Here is a 17655-nt window from a genome sequence, read left to right on the forward strand (position 1 = left end):
AGTGTTATGATGTCATGCTAAGAAACAGCTGGAGAACTGATTGAATTGTATCATTAGGTCATTTTATAAAGTGCTTCCTGACCTGCAGAGTGTTAGTGTTTTTGGTCCCGCAGATTCTATGGATCTGCTCTACAGATGGATTTTAATTTGCATTTATATTACTCATTTATTGCATTCATATTACTTATAACTACAGATAAAATTAAGATTGCACTAATGTCTGCATCACTTCAGTACAGATCAGATTAATATTCCTTAATAGACAGAGCTGAGAAATTCAACAGCATCAGATAAAACTAAAGCTATGAGGTCCAGCTGCACCCAGTCATGAAAGGTGAACGACGTAACAGGCAATGGGACACTATTCCTCCACAAATATTCTCCATCCCCTTTTGCCCAGGAATGCTGAAGAAAAGCTGGAGCATTTGCAATCATCATTAGAAAAGTGTTGAATGAATGATCTACAGTATGTTGCATTCAACCCGAAGTCTTCACCATTATAGAGGTCAGTCGCTAGTGAACTCATTGCACTCCAGATGCCATCAAGGCCAAGATGAATGGATACGGCAAAGGCTAGGAGACCAGGTTTCATCCCCAGCTCCAGCAGCAAGACGGTGCACCAAACTCTACTCAAGCTGCTCCAGTGAAGTTAGAAACCAGACAATATGAAGGAATGGTTCAGTACATTCTTTCCAGACAAAGAATGAGCTAATGCTGTCCAGTTTTTTATTACCCAAATTCTGGTCAGCAAGTGATGGGACGTGTATAGCTAGCCCTTACTTGTGCACCAAAGCATCTTTGGTTTTCCCTCAAGGCCGTTCAGCTCGAAATCTCATGACAAGCTCAGTTCAAACATGAACAGACAGCTGAATTCTAGAACCATGGCACCAAAGTGGCAAGTGACGTCGTACATCATCAGGGAGCTTGGGAAGCCAAAGACACCATGGGAAAACATTCCACTTGTTTGGTCATTGTTGGAGGCCTGCCATCCCAGCCACTGATGTTACCGTGGAATGTCCCAACTCCAACAACTACCACTGAGGGCTCAGTTGAACTTTCTTCCTTTCTAAGGTCGGAAGTATTATGTTCATTGATGATTGCATGAAGTTTGGTTCAATTTGTACCTTGCCAGAAAGTGAACCTCTCCATGTCTACACACAACATTCATATATAGGCTGAGGAATAGAGTAATATTCATGTAACACATGTTCCAGGAAAACACCACCCGCAACAACAGTTTAATCAAAAATCCCATTTTGCAACATACTCTTGCTGACACAGCCAAACATCAATATTCTGAGGTCACCATGGTCCAGAATCTCAAAAGGACAGTCACTTTAATATTTTCATAAATTTGCGTGTGGTAGGGGGAGGGGGGAGGTGAGGAGAGGGAGGGAACTCGATGAGATAGGCAGAATGACACTATCACACTGCTCCCAGAGCTCCTCTGACTGCACATCCAATATTACTGAGGAGGACAACGGCAGCAAGCAAATAAGAATATCTGAAGATTCGTCCTGAGGGAAGACGTGCAATATATTTGGAAGTAATTCTTTGCTCCTTCATTGTCGCAGGCTTCTACATCTTCAAACGTTCTTGTCCGTAATACTGTGAAAGTACCTTTGCTGGAAAGACTACAAAGGTTGAGGAAAATTGCAGGGTAATTAAGGGTTGGCGACAAATCTTAGCTTTGTCATTGATGTGTTCTTAAATAATAATGATGCTGGCTGGTGGTGTAGTGGTATCAGCACTGGACTTCGGGGCAAGTGGTCCCGGGTTCAAATTCAGCCGGCTCCTTACATGCCTGCCATCTATGCTCAGGTGAACATTGAGCTAGCAACTCTACCTCATAAAAAAACAGACAAAAAATGCAAAAGAAATGGCAAGGTTTCCATCCGATGCACAGAGCGGAGTAACAAATAATAAAGAAAGCTAATATTAATGGAACAAAATAAAAATCTATGCAGCCAATTATTTTCTTCCTTGCCATATTAAACTTGAGAAATGCCTGTGAACTGGTAGTCACCATTCATCACCACCAGCTGTATGGTTGGGGGCGTTTGTCTGAACTTCACTAATAGCAATGTTAAGGAGCCTTTTTAAGCTGGCCTGACATCTTGCTTTGGGTAAGCCTACTGTACTTTTCACACTGCTCCTGATCCGCTGAACACAGAAACAGATTCAGAGAACTAAAGATCGTGATGGCATTTCATTGCTTCTCATCTTCAAAGAGTGAGACACCCCATATTTCATGGTGATTATTTACTTCACCTTTCTTCATTGGCAGTTTAATATCACAGTTAATTATTAGCACAAGAAATTCTGCAGATGCTGGAAATCCAAAGCAACACACACAAAACACCAAAGGAACTCAGTAGGCCAGGCAGCGTCTAAGGGAATGAACCAACAGTCGATGTTGCGGGCCAAGACCCTTCTTCAGTCCTGAAAAGTCAACAGTTCGATCATTTCCATAGATGCTGCTTAACCTGCTGAGTTCCTCCAGCATTTTGTGAGTGTTACTGTTAATAATTCTAAGATCATTTCAAGTCCTTTTAAAGTTCTACTCTACAAATCACTCTGGATTGTGTTCATCTCCTCATTAATTCTATTAACAATACGACTACTGTTTTAGATGCTGGGCATAGAAGTTCAGTTTGGAGCCTAACGCATTTTCCCTTCCACAGAAATCAGTCAGTCCTCTTCATCAGGAACCTGCAGCAGTGGAAGAATCAACTCACTGTTCTAATATCATTACATAATGGCTTTTGTTACCACAAATAAATGACTTTCGAAGTCAAAATTCAAGACTATTTGTACGCTTACTTCATTGCCTTGTCAAAGTTGAAAATTTAAAATCAGATGGCAGGAAGCAACCCTACTACTTATGCTGCAGTCATACAAGGTACATCCCTAAACTAGACAAAAGTTAACAACACACATAAAAGTTGCTGGTGAACGCAGCAGGCCAGGCAGCATCTCTAGGAAGAGGTGCAGTCAATGTTTCAGGCCGAGACCACTCTTCCTTCAGTTAGTCCTGACGAAGGGTCTCGGCCTGAAGTGTCGTCTGTACCTCTTCCTAGAGATGCTGCCTGGCCTGCTGCGTTCACCAGCAACTTTTATGTGTGTTGCTTGTACTTCCAGCATCTGCAGAATTCCTGTTGTTTGCGTTCAAAAATTAACAAACTTGTAAACCATCAACCAACCCATTAAAAACAGGAATAAGTCTATCTTGGGGAAATATTATACAAATGTTAGTTCACACATCTTTAGCATCCTTTACTACATTTCCCAATGATACATTCCCACAATGAAATGACCTCATACACCAAGCTGAACTCATCATACTGCAGGAAATTTGCCTATAAATGCTACTTATATCACTTGGAACCTCTATTACTCCCTTCTTGTTTTTTTTTACTGTTTTTAATGGAGGTCGGGTTCAAGGACGTGATTTTAAGTTCTTTAACTCTACTTGGTTCCAAGTTAGCCCATTGCTTTGCTTTGCTTTTAGTTTAGCTGCATGGTGGGTTTTTTTTTGGGGTTTTTTTCCTTTTCTCTATTGATATATATATAAATTAGTATACTATTATGTTATCTTATTATGTTATGTTTAAATTACATTGTTTGTATCATTTTTTTATCTGTATTAATATCTCCTGTAATTTTATTATATTCTAATAGTGTATTAGTGCCTATATGGCTTACCTTTTTGTATACTTATTCAATAAAAAGATTTAAAAAGAAAAGGAACCTCTATTACATGAAGCAACAATCATTACAAATGCTCACCATTGCTCAACACAATAGCTAAACAATTTATTCCCGAGGAAAATGAGTCATTAGAAGAATGCGATTCACTAGTTTTTGTTAAAAGATCGAAAAGATTGTAAAGCAACACACATCAAAGTTACTGGTGAACGCAGCAGGCCAGGCAGCATCTCTAAGAAGAGGTACAGTCGACGTTTTGGGCCCAGACCCTTCGTCAGGACTAACTGAAGGAAAAGTTAGTAAGAGATTTGAAAGTTGGAGGGGGAGGGGGAGATCCAAAATGATAGGAGAAGACAGGAGGGGGTGGGATGGAGCCAAGAGCTGGACAGGTGATAGGCAAAGGGGATATGAGAGGATCATGGGACAGGAGGCTCGGGGAGAAAGACAAGGGGGGGGGGGGACCAGAGGATGGCCAAGGGGTATATTCAGAGGGACAGAGGGAGAAAAAGGAGAGTGAGAGAAAGAATGTATGTATAAAAATAAATAACAGATGGGGTACGAGGGGGAGGTGGGGCATTAGCGGAAGTTAGAGAAGTCGATGTTCATGCCATCAGGTTGGAGGCTACCCAGACGGAATATAAGGTGTTGTTCCTCCAACCTGAGTGTGGCTTCATCTTTACAGTAGAGGAGGCTGTGGATAGTCATATCAGAATGGGAATGGGATGTGGAATTAAAATGTGTGGCCACTGGGAGATTGTAAAGTTAATTTCTAATCTTACCCATCTAGTCTCCTTAAGATAACAAACACTATCCAGGAAGTATCTGATGCAATATGAACTGATGTTTCAAGAACGCAAGCATCATCTATTTGAGGCTGCAGAGGTCCCAAAATCATTTGTATAGTGGTATCTCATAGAAACAGAGAAACCCTACAGCACAATACAGGCCCTTTGGCCCACAAAGCTGTGCTGAACATGTCCCTACCTTAGAAATACCGAGGCTTTGCCCATAGCCCTCTATTTTTCTAAGCTCCATGTAGCCATCCAGGAGTCTCTTAAAAGACCCTATCGTTTCCGCCACTGGCAGCCCGTTCCACACACTCACCACTCTCTGCATAAAAAACTTATCCCCGACATCTCCTCTGTACCTACTTCCAAGCACCATAAAGCTAAGCCCTCTTGTGCTAGCCAATTCAGCCCTGCGGAAAAGCCTCTGACTATCCACACGATCAATGCTTCTCATCATCTTGTACACCTCTATCGTCACCTCTCATCCTCCGTTGCTCCAAGGAAAAAAGGCCGAGTTCACTCAACCTATTCTCATAAGGCATGCTCCCCAATCCAGGCAACATCCTTGTAAATCTCCTCTGCACCCTTTCTATGGTTTCCACGTCCTTCCTGTAGTGAGGCGACCAGAACTAAGCACAGTACTCCAAGTGGGGTCTGACCAGGGTCCTATATAGCTGCAACATTACCTCTCGGCTCTTAAACTCAATCCCACGGTTGATGAAGGCCAATGCACTGTATGCCTTCTTAACCACAGAGTCAACCTGTGTTACAGCTTAGAGTGTCCTATGGACTCGGACCCCAAAATCCCTCTGATCCTCCACGCTGCCAATAGTCTTACCATTAATACTATATTCTGCCATCATATTTGACCCACCAAAATGAACCACCTCACACTTATCTGGGTTGAACTCCATCTGCCACTTCTCAGCTAAGTTTTGCATCCTAACAATGTCCCGCTGTAACCTCTGACAGCCCTCCACACTATCCAAAACACACTCAACATGTGTGTCGTCAGCAAACTGACTAACCCATCCCTCCACTTCCTCATCCAGGCCATTTATAAAAATCACAAAGAGTAGGGGTCCCAGAACTGATCCCCGAGGCACATCACTGATCACTGGCCTCCATGCAGAATATGACCCGTCTACAACCACTCTTTGCCTTCTGTGGGCAAGCCAGTTCTGGATCCACAAAGCAATGTCCCCTTGGATCCCATGCCTCCTTACTTTCTCATTAAGCCTTGCATGGGGTACCTTATCAAATGCCTTGCTGAAATCCATATACACTACATCTATGGCTCTACCTTCATCAACGTGCTTAGTCACATCCTCAAAAAATTCAATCAGGCTCGTAAGGCACGACCTGTCTTTGAAAAAGCCATGCTGACTATTCCTAATCATATTATGCCTCTCCAAATGTTCATAAAACCTGCCTCTCAGGATCTTCTAAGTCAACTTACCAACCACTGAAGTAACACTCACTGGCCTATAATTTCCTGGGATATCTCTACTCCTTTTCTTGAATAAGAGAACAACATCCACAACCCTCCAATCCTCCGGAACCTCTCCCGTCCTCATTGATGATGCAAAGATCATCGCCAGACGCTCAACAATCTCCTCCCTCGCTTCCCACAGTAGCCTGGGGTACATCCCGTCCAAGTTGACTTATCCAACTTGATGCTTTCCAAAATCTCCAGCACATCCTCTTTCTTAATATCTACATGCTCAAGCTTTTCAGTCCACTGCAAGTCATCCCTACAATCGCCGAGATCCTTTTCCGAAGTGAATACTGAAACAAAGTATTCATTAAGTACCTCTGCCATTTCCTCCGGTTCCATACACACTTTTCCATTATCACACTTGATTGGTCCTATTCTCTCACGTCTTATCCTCTTGCTCTTCACATACTTGTAGAATGCCTTGGGTTTTCCTTAATCCTGTCCGCCAAGGCCTTCTCATGGCCCCTTCTGGCTCTCCTAAATTCATTCTTAAGCCCCTTCCTGCAATCCCAGGTGGTCACACTGGGGCCATGGGAGGCAGACAAGTGGGAAACAGTTAGGAAGGGGAAGGGGAAGGGTCAGGTACCAGAGAGTACCCCAGTGGCTGTGCCCCTTGACAATAAGTGCTCCTGTTCGGGAACTGTTGGGGGGGACAGCTTACCTGGGGGAAGCGACAGTGGCTGTGCCTCTGGCACAGAGTCTGGCCCTGTAGCTCAGAAGGGTAGGGGAAGGAAGAGGAGGGCAGTTGTAATAGGGGACTTGATAGTAAGGGGGTCAGATAGGTAATTCTGTGGACGCGGTCAGGAGACCCGGATGGTAGTTTGCCTCTCTGGTGCCAAGGTCCGGGATGTTTCTGATCACGTCCAAGATATCCTGAAGTGGGAGGGTGAGGATCCAGAGGTCGTGGTACATATAGGTACCAATGACATAGGTAGGAAAAGGGAAGAGGTCCTGAAAGGAGAATACAGGGAGTTAGGAAGGCAGTTGAGAAGAAGGACCCACAGGACAGTGAGAGTAGGAATGCAATGAGGTGGAGGATAAATGCGTGGCTGAGGGATTGGAGCAGGGGGCAGGGATTCAAGTTTTTGGATCATTGGGACCTCTTTTGGCGCAGGTGTGACCTGTACAAAAAGGACGGGTTACACTTGAATCCTAGGGGGACCAATATCCTGGCAGGGAGATTTGCGAGGGCTACTGAGGTGACTTTAAACTAGAATGGTTGAGGGGTGGGAATCAAATTAAAGAGACTAGGAGAGAGGAGGTTAGTTCACAACAGAGGGATGGGAACCACTGCAGAGAGACAGAGGGGTGTAAAATGAGGATAGAGGCAAAAAGTAGTAAGGTGAAAAGTAAACGTGGCAGGCCGGCAAATCCAGGGCAAAAATCAAAAAGGGCCACTTTTCAACAGAATTGTATAAGGGCTAAGAGCGTTGTAAAAGCAAACTTGGAGGCTTTGTGTGTCAATGCAAGGAGCATTCGTAACAAGGTGGATGAATTAAAAGTGCAGATTGTTATTAATGAATATGATATAATTGGGATCACAGAGACATGGCTCCAGGGTGACCAAGGATGGGAGCTCAACGTTCAGGGATATTCAATATTCAAGAGGGATAGACATGAAAGAAAAGGAGGTGGGGTAGCATTGCTGGTTAGAGAGGAAATTAATGCAATAGAAAGGAAGGATATTAGCTGGGAGGATGTGGAATCGATATGAGTAGAGCTGCATAACACTAAGGGGCAGAAAACGCTGGTGGGAGTTGTGTACAGGCCACCTAACAGTAGTGGTGAGGTTGGGGATGGCATTAAACAGGAAATTAGAAATGTGTGCAATAAAGGAACAGCAGTTATAATGGGTGACTTCAATCTACATATAGATTGGGTGAACAAAATTGGTAAGGGTGCTGAGGAAGAGGATTTCTTGGAATGTATGCGGGACGGTTTTTTGAACCAACGTGTCGAGGAACCAACTAGAGAGCAGGCTACTCTAGACTGGGTTTTGAGCAATGAGGAAGGGTTAATTAGCAATCTTGTCGTGAGAGGCCCCTTGGGTAAGAGTGACCATAATATGGTGGAGTTCTTCATTAAGATGGAGAGTGATATAGTTAATTCAGAAACAAAGGTTCTGAGCTTAAGGAAGGGTAACTTTGAAGGTATGAGACGTGAATTAGCTAAGATAGACTGGCAAATGATACTTAAAGGGTTGATGGTGGATATGCAATGGCAAGCATTTAAAGATCGCATGGATGAACTACAACAACTGTTCATCCCAGTTTGGCAAAAGAATAAATCAGGGAAGGTAGTGCACCCGTGGCTGACAAGGGAAATTAGGGATAGTAGCAATTCCAAAGAAGAAGCATACAAATTAGCCAGAAAAAGTGGCTCACCTGAGGACTGGGAGAAATTCAGAGTCAGCAGAGGAGGACAAAGGGCTTAATTAGGAAGGGGAAAAAAGATTATGAGAGAAAACTGGCGGGGAACATAAAAACTGACTGTAAAAGCTTTTATAGATATGTGAAAAGAAAAAGATTGGTTAAGACAAATGTAGGTCCCCTACAGACAGAAACAGGTGAATTGATTATGGGGAACAAGGACATGGCAGACCAATTGAATAATTACTTTGGTTCTGTCTTCACTAAGGAGGACATAAATAATCTTCCAGAAATAGTAGAGGACAGAGGGTCCAGTGAGATGGAGGAACTGAGAGAAATACATGTTAGTAGGGAAGTGGAGTTAGGTAAATTGATGGAATTAAAGGCAGATAAATCCCCAGGGCCAGATGGTCCGCATCCCAGAGTGCTTAAGGAAGTAGCCCAAGAAATAGTGGATGCATTAGTGATAATTTTTCAAAACTCTTTTTAGATTCTGGACTAGTTCCTGAGGATTGGAGGGTGGCTAATGTAACCCCACTTTTTAAAAAAGGAGGGAGAGAGAAACCGGGGAATTATAGACCGGTTAGCCTAACATCGGTGGTGGGGAAAATGCTAGAGTCAGTTATCAAAGATGTGATAACAGCACATTTGGAAAGCGGTGAAATCATCGGACAAAGTCAGCATGGATTTGTGAAAGGAAAATCATGTCTGACGAATCTCACAGAATTTTTTGAGGATGTAACTAGTAGAGTGGATAGGGGAGAACCAGTGGATGTGGTATAATTGGATTTTCAAAAGGTTTTTGACAAGGTCCCACACAAGAGATTAGAGTGCAAACTTAAAGCACACGGTATTGATGTGGATAGAGAATTGGTTGGCAGACAGGAAGCAAAGAGTGGGAATAAACGGGACCTTTTCAGAATGGCAGGCAGTGACTAGTGGGGTACCGCAAGGCTCCGTGCTGGGACACCAGTTGTTTACAATATATATTAATGACTTAGATGACGGAATTAAATGCAGCATCTCCAAGTTTGCAGATGATATGAAGCTGGGCAGCAGTGTTAGCTGTGAGGAGGATGCTAAGAGGATGCAGGGTGACTTGGATAGGTTAGGTGAGTGGGCAAGTTCATGGCAGATGCAATTTAATGTGGATAAATGTGAAGTTATCCACTTTGGTGGCAAAAACAGGAAAACAGATTATTATCTGAATGGTGGCCAATTAGGAAAAGGGGAGGTGCAACGAGACCTGGGTGTCATTATACACCAGTCATTGAAAGTGGGCATGCAGGTACAGCAGGCGGTGAAAAAGGAGAATGGTATGCTCGCATTTATAGCAAGAGGATTCGAGTACAGGAGCAGGGAGGTAACTACTGCAGTTGTACAAGGCCTTGGTGAGACCATACCTGGAGTATTGTGTGCAGTTTTGGTCCCCTAATGTGAGGAAAGACATTCTTGCCATAGAGGGAGTACAAAGAAGGTTCACCAGATTGATTCCTGGGATGGCAGGACTTTCATATGATGAAAGACTGGATGAACTGGGTTTGTACTCGTTGGAATTTAGAAAATTGAGGGGGGATCTGATTGAAACGTATAAAATCCTAAAGGGATTGGACAGGCTAGATGCAGGAAGATTGTTCCCGATGTTGCGGAAGTCCAGAACAAGGGTCCACAGTTTGAGGATAAAGGGGAAGCCTTTTAGGACCGAGATTAGGAAAAACTTCTTCACAGAGAGAGTGGTGAATCTGTGGAATTCTCTGCCACAGGGAACAGTTGAGGCCAGTTCATTGGCTATATTTAAGAGGGAGTTAGATATGGCCCTTGTGGCTACGGGGATCAGGGGGTATGGAGGGAAGGCAGGTACAGGGTTCTGAGTTGGATGATCAGCCATGATCATACTGAATGGCGGTGCAGGCTCGAAGGGTCGAATGGCTTACTCCTGCACCTATTTTCTATGTCCTAACCCTTATAATCTTCTAGATTCCTATCATTACCTAGTTTTTTGAACCTTTCGTAAGCTTTGCTTTTCTTCTTGACCAGACTTACAACAGCCTTTGTGCACCACGGATCTTGTACCCTACCATCCTTTCCTTGACTCATTGGAACGTACCTCCTCAAGACCCCACGCAAATATCTCCTGGACATTTGCCACATTTCCTCTTGTAGGCTTATCTACATATTGTGTCAAGAAACCTTCCTGAACACACCTAACAAACTCCACCCCATCTAAACCCCTCACTCTAGGGAGAAACCAATCAATATTAGGGAAATTAAAATCTCCCACCACAACAACCCTGTTATTCTTACTCCTTTCCAGAATCTGTCTCCCTATCTGCTCCTCGATGTCCCTGTTACTATTGGGTGGTCTATAAAAAATTCCCAGTGGAGTTACTGACACCTTCCTATCCCTAACTTCCAACCACAGAGACTCCATAGACAACCCCTCCATGACTTCCTCCTTTTCTGCTGCCGTGACATTATCTCTGATCAACAGTGCCGTGCCCCAACCTCTTTTGCCTCCCTCCCTGTCCTTTCTGAAACATCTGAAGCCTAGCACTTGAAGTAGCCATTCCTGCCCCTGCACCATCCAAGTTTCTGTAATGGCCACAACATCAAAGCTCCAAGTGCTGATCCACGCTCTAAGCTCATTTGCTTTATTCATGATACTCCTCGCATTAAAATAGACACATCTCAAACCATCAGACTGAGCGCGTCCCTTCTCTATCACCTGCCTTTCCTCCCTTTCGCACTGTCTCCAAGCTTTCTCTATTTGTGAGCCAACCTCCCTTTCCTCCGTCACTTCAGTTCGGTTCCCATCCCCCAGCAAATCTAGTTTAAACTCTCCCCAATAGCCTTTGCAAACCTTCCTGCCAGGATGTTGGTCCCCTTTGGATTCAAATGCAACCCGTCCTTTTTGTACAGGTCACACCTGCCCCAGAAGAGGTCCCAATGATCCAGAAATCTGAATCCCTGCCCCCTGCTCCAATCCCTCAGCCACGTATTTATCCTCCACTTCACTCTATTCCTATACTCACTGTCACGTGGCACAGGCAGTAATTCTGAGATTACCACCTTTGAGACCCCGATTCTCAACTTCTTTCCAAACTCCTTGTAGACCTTTTTCAGGACCTCCTCCCTTTTCCTACCTATGTCATTGGTACCAAAATGTACCATGACCTCTGGCTGTTCACCTTCCCACTTCAGGATATCGTGGATGCGATCAGAGACATCCTGGACCCTGGCACCTGGGAGGCAAACTACCATCCGTGTTTCTTTCCTGCGTCCACAGAATCGCCTGTCTGACCCCCTAACTACAGAGTCCCCTATCACTGCTGCCTTCTTCCTTTCCCTACCCAGCTGAGCCACAGGGCCAGACTCTGTGCCAGAGCCGCGACCACTGTTGCTTCCCCCAGCTAGGCTATCCCCTCCAACAGTACTCAAGCAGGAATACTTACTGTTAAGGGGGACAGCCACTGGGGTACTCTCTAGCACCTGCTTCTTGCCCTTCCCTCTGTTACCCACTTATCTGTCTCCACAGGCCCTGGAGTGACTATCTGCCTATAGCTCCTCTCTATTACCTCCTCGCTCTCCCTGACCAGACGAAGGTCATCGAGCTGCATCTCCAGTTCCCTAACGTGGTCTCTCAGGAGCTGTAGCTCGACACACCTGATGCAGATGTGGTCGTCTGGGAGGCCGGGAGTCTCTAGGACTTCCCACATCTGACACCGAGCACAGAAAACCGGCCTCACAGACATAGGCTCTGTCTTTATTTTAAACAGATAACCTACCTGGCCTCGACCCTTTATCGCTGAAGCCCCATTGAGTCAAAGCCTTCCTGCTCTGTCTCCCACTATTCTAACACCCGCTCTGTAATTCTATCTTCCTTTTAAACTCTTCCCGCTGTTCTCACCGGCCGACCTCCACGCGCTTGCGCAGTCATGCTCCGTTCAAACTGCCGAAGAAATAACAGATATTTTCTCCCACTATGTCTTCTCAAAGCATCAAAAGGCAAGGAACACTTATACAATTTTGAGTTTCACTTCCTTTTCCTCCTTATCCTTTCTATGGAGAAGAATTTGTCAACCTACTGTCAAAACAACACCAATTTCCAAAGCAGTATTTCTGAACTCTAATCCAAATGAACAATATCTTTAGATCACTAAGGGTAACTATATCAATAATGCAATCTGACAGGTTTCAAGCTATGTAAAATGCTAGTTTCCTTTATATCAAATAAGATCAGGGGTCAACACTGAAAGTACATTATGAAGCAAAACAATTCTATTTAGAATTCCCTTATGAAAGTTCACCTGATGTTGGAAATATCAGGGAAACAAATCCTGAAATAGTCTAAAGCTATCCTTAAAATGATTTTGGGGTATACTGACAATAAGGTAAGTTCAGCTATGCATTGAAGCTATATTTTCAAACTATGACCAAGAAACTGGGCTGAAATCTTCATATTCTATTGGTGTGAATCATCTCTTCAACAATGGTGGTAAGGAATGGCTCTACTTTCAGCATTCTGTCTAAGAGTTGAGTTCAAATTTCACTTGAGATTCAAGTACAAAAAATCTAGGCTGAAGTTCCAAAATCATGCTAAGAATACCACTCCCAAGATAATTCAGATGTGCCTATAACAGAGGTTCTGCCTGCCTTCTCAGGTAGATGAACAGATTCCTAAGAAGCTATTTTGAAGAGCAGGGGAGTTAACAGCACTCTGGACCAAATATATTCCTTAAAAGTCCTTGGAACTGAAATTCTTATTAACCTATTTCTGCTCTTGGGAGCTTCCTGTGTGCAAGTATCTTGCTGTCTGAAATAAAGCAGCTTCTTTCAAATGTATTTCCCAGCACTCCAAGGTGACCCAACACTTGAAAGACCTTATATGAATGCAAATCCTTCTTCCCTGTAATGACCAGCATTGTGTCATCACAACACCAGGTATTATAGGCGTTGTTAGGACCTGGAACATTGATTGTGTGGAAGCAAAGGACTCGTGGGTTGTGAGAAAACTTCTCAGGTCTCATTCTTCAAAGTTTGCCGTGCATATTGTTGTCACTGGGATCTTAATAAAAGGCAAGCCAGTAATCTTGATACTATGTTCACTTATGAAAAAGCTGAGTAATATAAGATTTATCTTTCCAATTACAATGGGTGCTCAAAGAGCATTTTAAGCTGTGTACAAAGAATGTGATCAGGAATTGAGTTCAGACTTGCGGTACTGAACTGTTACGTAGGGAAAGATCTATTTCTTCCCTACCCTGCTGTAAATAGCAAAGATACTCAAATGGACCTAGTGACAACAGTAACACAGAAAACTTTGATTCTCTTCTTTAACGAAAGGTGAAAAGACATTTTGATACCTTGACGTAAATTTTGTTAAAGTTAACCCTATGGCAAGTGCAAATTGGTGCTTAAGTATGAATGTAGCCAGCAGCATCCTCCACCAGTAGCATCTATCTACACAATAAAAGCATTTGGCGGGTATGTGCACTCAGTGCCCAGGTACAAGAGCATACCAAATTTATATTAAAAAAAAACAAGCAAGCATCAGGTGTAATAACCTTCTAAACACAAACATAACACTTCAGCATCTCATTTTAAAACTGCTATTGATGCATCCAGTTCATTAATCAAACAGAAATTAAGGTGATTTAGTGCAATAAACATGACACCATGCTCAAAACCTGCAAGTTGCCCAGGTTAATTTTGTATGGGCAGCAACCTGTGCATGATATATGCCTGAATTTCAATATTTCAAAACCATTGATGAAAATAAAACCCTGAAAATCGAAAACATCAGTAAATGAACAAAAACATCTGTATGTATGTCGTGAAGGGAAACTGCTACACAAATTAATGGTTATCAAGCACAGCAGTTAAAAGGCAGGTGGCTTTGTAACAGAAAATATATCTGCATCATGATTTTCCAGATATTTCAGCCAGGCTACCGTCACGGACAAATGAGATGGTGATTACAAATACCACTTTACTAATGATAGCTTATTTTCATTTATATCCAATTTCAAACTGATACCCAAATTGTTTACTTTTGAACTAAGTTCTAATATTGATTATAAAGTGTACAAAAAGGTTTTGAATCTCATTTCTATCACAAGCATTTGTTAGCCATTTTAATTCATTTAAAATTTCCTTCCCAAAGTGCGCAGTAAAAATAAAATTTGAAATTCTATCACCTTATAAGTTTTCAATGTGAGAATCAAAAATTTCAAAATTTGAAGTTGTGGGAATTTACATTTTAATGTGATCAATCAATGAATATTGTACACCAAAAGTTAAAGATTGTTATGTGTGTTTTTAAAATAGTAGGGCTTAAACAAGAATAAGCAAACTGAATCAAATCAAAGCAGCTGATCTACTCCTACCTTTTCTGTCAGGTTTAAGATTTCTGTCCACTGGTGGAGGCTGACAGTCAGCATTAGGCACCGGTCTCCTGGGAGGAGTTTTGGGGCTCACCCTGAAACCCATGTGTGCCGGAGGTGGGACCTGCATCCCCAGTGCTGGGAAATCAAAAGTACTAGGCGTCATGGCAACATAATTAGTGTCCTGGACTGGCTCTGCGTGGCTAGCTGACTGTAGGCGTGGTGGAGAGCTAGCATCCATGGGCACATAGTTCTGGTCAGCTTCTTCATTCCCCAAACTTGCTAGTGGCATCATACCCTTCTTTTGCTTAAAATAGAAAAAAAAAGTTTATTCATTTTAAGAGATCATTTAAAGCAGAACAATATTCACCTTAGTATCACTACGTCTTAGTTGTAGGTAATCGTAACGTCTGAATCAGAAAGCATTCTCAAGCCTCCAGTGTAGGCCTTGTGTAATAGTGCGGAAGTTCTGTGTTGTCAAATCGATGGGGGTTTAAAAGAACCCGCTGCACTATTTGAAGTCAAACAGAGAGTTACTTCAATATCCTGACCAAATTAGCTGTTCTTTGAACCAAAACGCATTAGGCAGTCATTTACACGAGGCATCTTCTACCATCATCCATCTGGATTGTGTAAGTCGGGGGTCTGCCAGAAAATCGTCAACAAGTTTTCTCCCCTTCTTACACAACATATGCTGCAGCCACGTTAAGCATTGGATGTTTAGTCAGTATCGTGTCCGTTTAAGGCCTCAAACTTCCTATGGAAAGTCGATTGATACTCTGACTGAATGACAACCAGTGGATCATGAGAAATTGAAATTTACCCCAATAAAAAAAACACATGCATCATCACACAGCCCTTTCGCTTTCTTGAATAATCAATGTTCAGATTATAATGAAATGACAAACAAATTTAGCAACCTATTAAAATATTCTGTATGCAGTTCTATTTTACAGACACGTACTGACAGGATGGCATGCCCAGAATTTAGAGTCCAACTCTTCTACCCCAAATGGATAACTTACTGGATCACTTCAGGGGAAGCTAATGGACAATCACAATATTGAGTCTGGAGTCACGACAGCTACATTAGGCAAAGGAAGGAAGGATGCATGTGAGCTAGACATTAAAATAGTAGCATCATGGTTATGATTACAGAGACATTAGTATTTTGTTTGCTGCTTGGGAGGCTTTTCCAGGAACTGAATCAGTCACTGTAGATTTGGGTACAGAGCAGTGGTTTTACCACTGTGGGTGCTGAGAACTTGCTGCAATCACCTGCCCTCCCCTGCTCGTGTATTCCTAGTTGTTACCGAGTCTCCGGGCTGAGGAGAGCTTCACGGTGATACACAGGAAGGAAAAGGCAGCTATTTCCAACACATCCAGAAGGTGATGAGAGAGGCTGTAGGATCCATGGAGAAAATGCAGCTGATCCCCAAGAACAGCGTACTGCACTCACAATACCAGCCAAAAACAGAGCAGACAGGCAGCCTCTCCACACTGAGCCAGGAGCAACTCACTGCTAGGGGTAGAATTTGAAACTAGAAGGCAGAAATCTGGGCCAGGGCACATTATTCTCAATTAGTGCACCAAGATCACTAATCTTCACCCTGCCAGCTAGTGATAAGTAACGACATACCATCGATTTGCTTCAGACCAAGCTAACTATTTAATTAAATTAATTAATTTTATGACTTCAATGACTGCCTTGATTGGGTTGTGTTTCATATAGATTTCGTTACTGGGCATCTCTGGTTCAAATACTTTGTGGGACATTTGCACATTGCTCAGAAAATCTGAAGCATTATAAACCACAGAATGGTGATATTTTGCAGTTATCTTAGCTATATCACAATGACATGCAGTGTCCTCACCTAACCCAATAGTGCATGCTGTAGCGTGTGTGAAAACAAAAATTACCACTCCAGCAAGAAATAAGATTATAAACAGAATACATGAAACACAGCCTTAAATTTCTCACACAAAAGATAAAATATACTTACCAGGTAACTGCTAAAGCCTTCCCCAAGATCGACTGAATTTGAAAACTTTCGAGGAATATCATAGCTATCTTGAGGACCACAGTCTGCAAAGGAAGTTTAGGAAGTGAAGTGATAATGTCCTCTTTCAGGTAAGAATCGAACTTCAACAACAGAGAGTGTACTATTTAAAAACGCAAACACGAGAAAATCTGCGGATGCTGGAAATTCAAGCAACACACACAAAATGCTGCTGGTGGAATGCAGCAGGCCAGGCAGCATCTACAGAAAGAGGTACAGTCGACGTTTCGGATCGAGACCCTTCGTCAGGACTAATGGAAAAAAGAGATAGTAAGAGTTTGACAGTGAGAGGGGGAGGGGGGAGACCCGAAATGATAGGAGAAGACAGGAGGGGGAGGGATGAAGCCAAGAACTGGGAAGTAGATTGGCAAAAGGGATACAGGACAGGAGAAGGGGGAGTATCATGGGATGGAAGACCTTGGAAGAAAGAAAGGGGGAGGGGAGCACCAGAGGAAGATGGAGAACAAGCAAGAAGTTATTGTGAGAGGGAAAGAGAGAGAAAAAAAAAAATAAATAAATATAATAAATTAGGGATGGGGTAAGAAGGGGAGGAGGGGAATTAACCGAAGTTGGAGAAATCAACGTTCATGCCATCAGGTTGGAGGCTACCCAGATGGAATATAAGGTGTTGTTCCTCCAACCTGAGTGTGGCTTCATCTCGACAATACAGGAGCCCATGGATTGACATAGCGGAATGGGAATGGGACGTGGAATTAAAATGTGTGGACACAGGGAGATCCTGCTTTCTCCGGTGGACAGAGTGTAGGTGTTCAGCGAAGCAGTCTCCCAGTCTGCGTCGGGTCTCGCCAATATATAGGAGGCCACATCGGGAGCACCGGACGCAGTATA

The 17655-nt window shown here is 43.1% G+C and overlaps 1 protein-coding gene across 10 annotated transcripts in view; it reads right to left on the reverse strand.

Moving 5' to 3' along the window:
- Positions 1 to 17655, reverse strand: part of gab1 (GRB2-associated binding protein 1) — a 213452-nt gene that overhangs the window by 19960 nt on the left and 175837 nt on the right. For all 10 annotated transcript variants that reach the window (XM_063046582.1, XM_063046580.1, XM_063046579.1 and 7 more), the window contains 2 exons: positions 16750 to 16832; positions 14750 to 15053 (listed from right to left, as the gene is read on the reverse strand). In XM_063046582.1, the coding sequence (XP_062902652.1) occupies positions 14750 to 15053; positions 16750 to 16832 (387 nt within the window). The remainder of the gene's footprint in view (positions 1 to 14749; positions 15054 to 16749; positions 16833 to 17655) is intronic.

The sequence above is a fragment of the Mobula hypostoma genome, chromosome 4 (genome assembly GCF_963921235.1).
Source record: "Mobula hypostoma chromosome 4, sMobHyp1.1, whole genome shotgun sequence".
Classification (NCBI taxonomy): Eukaryota; Metazoa; Chordata; class Chondrichthyes; order Myliobatiformes; family Myliobatidae; genus Mobula; species Mobula hypostoma.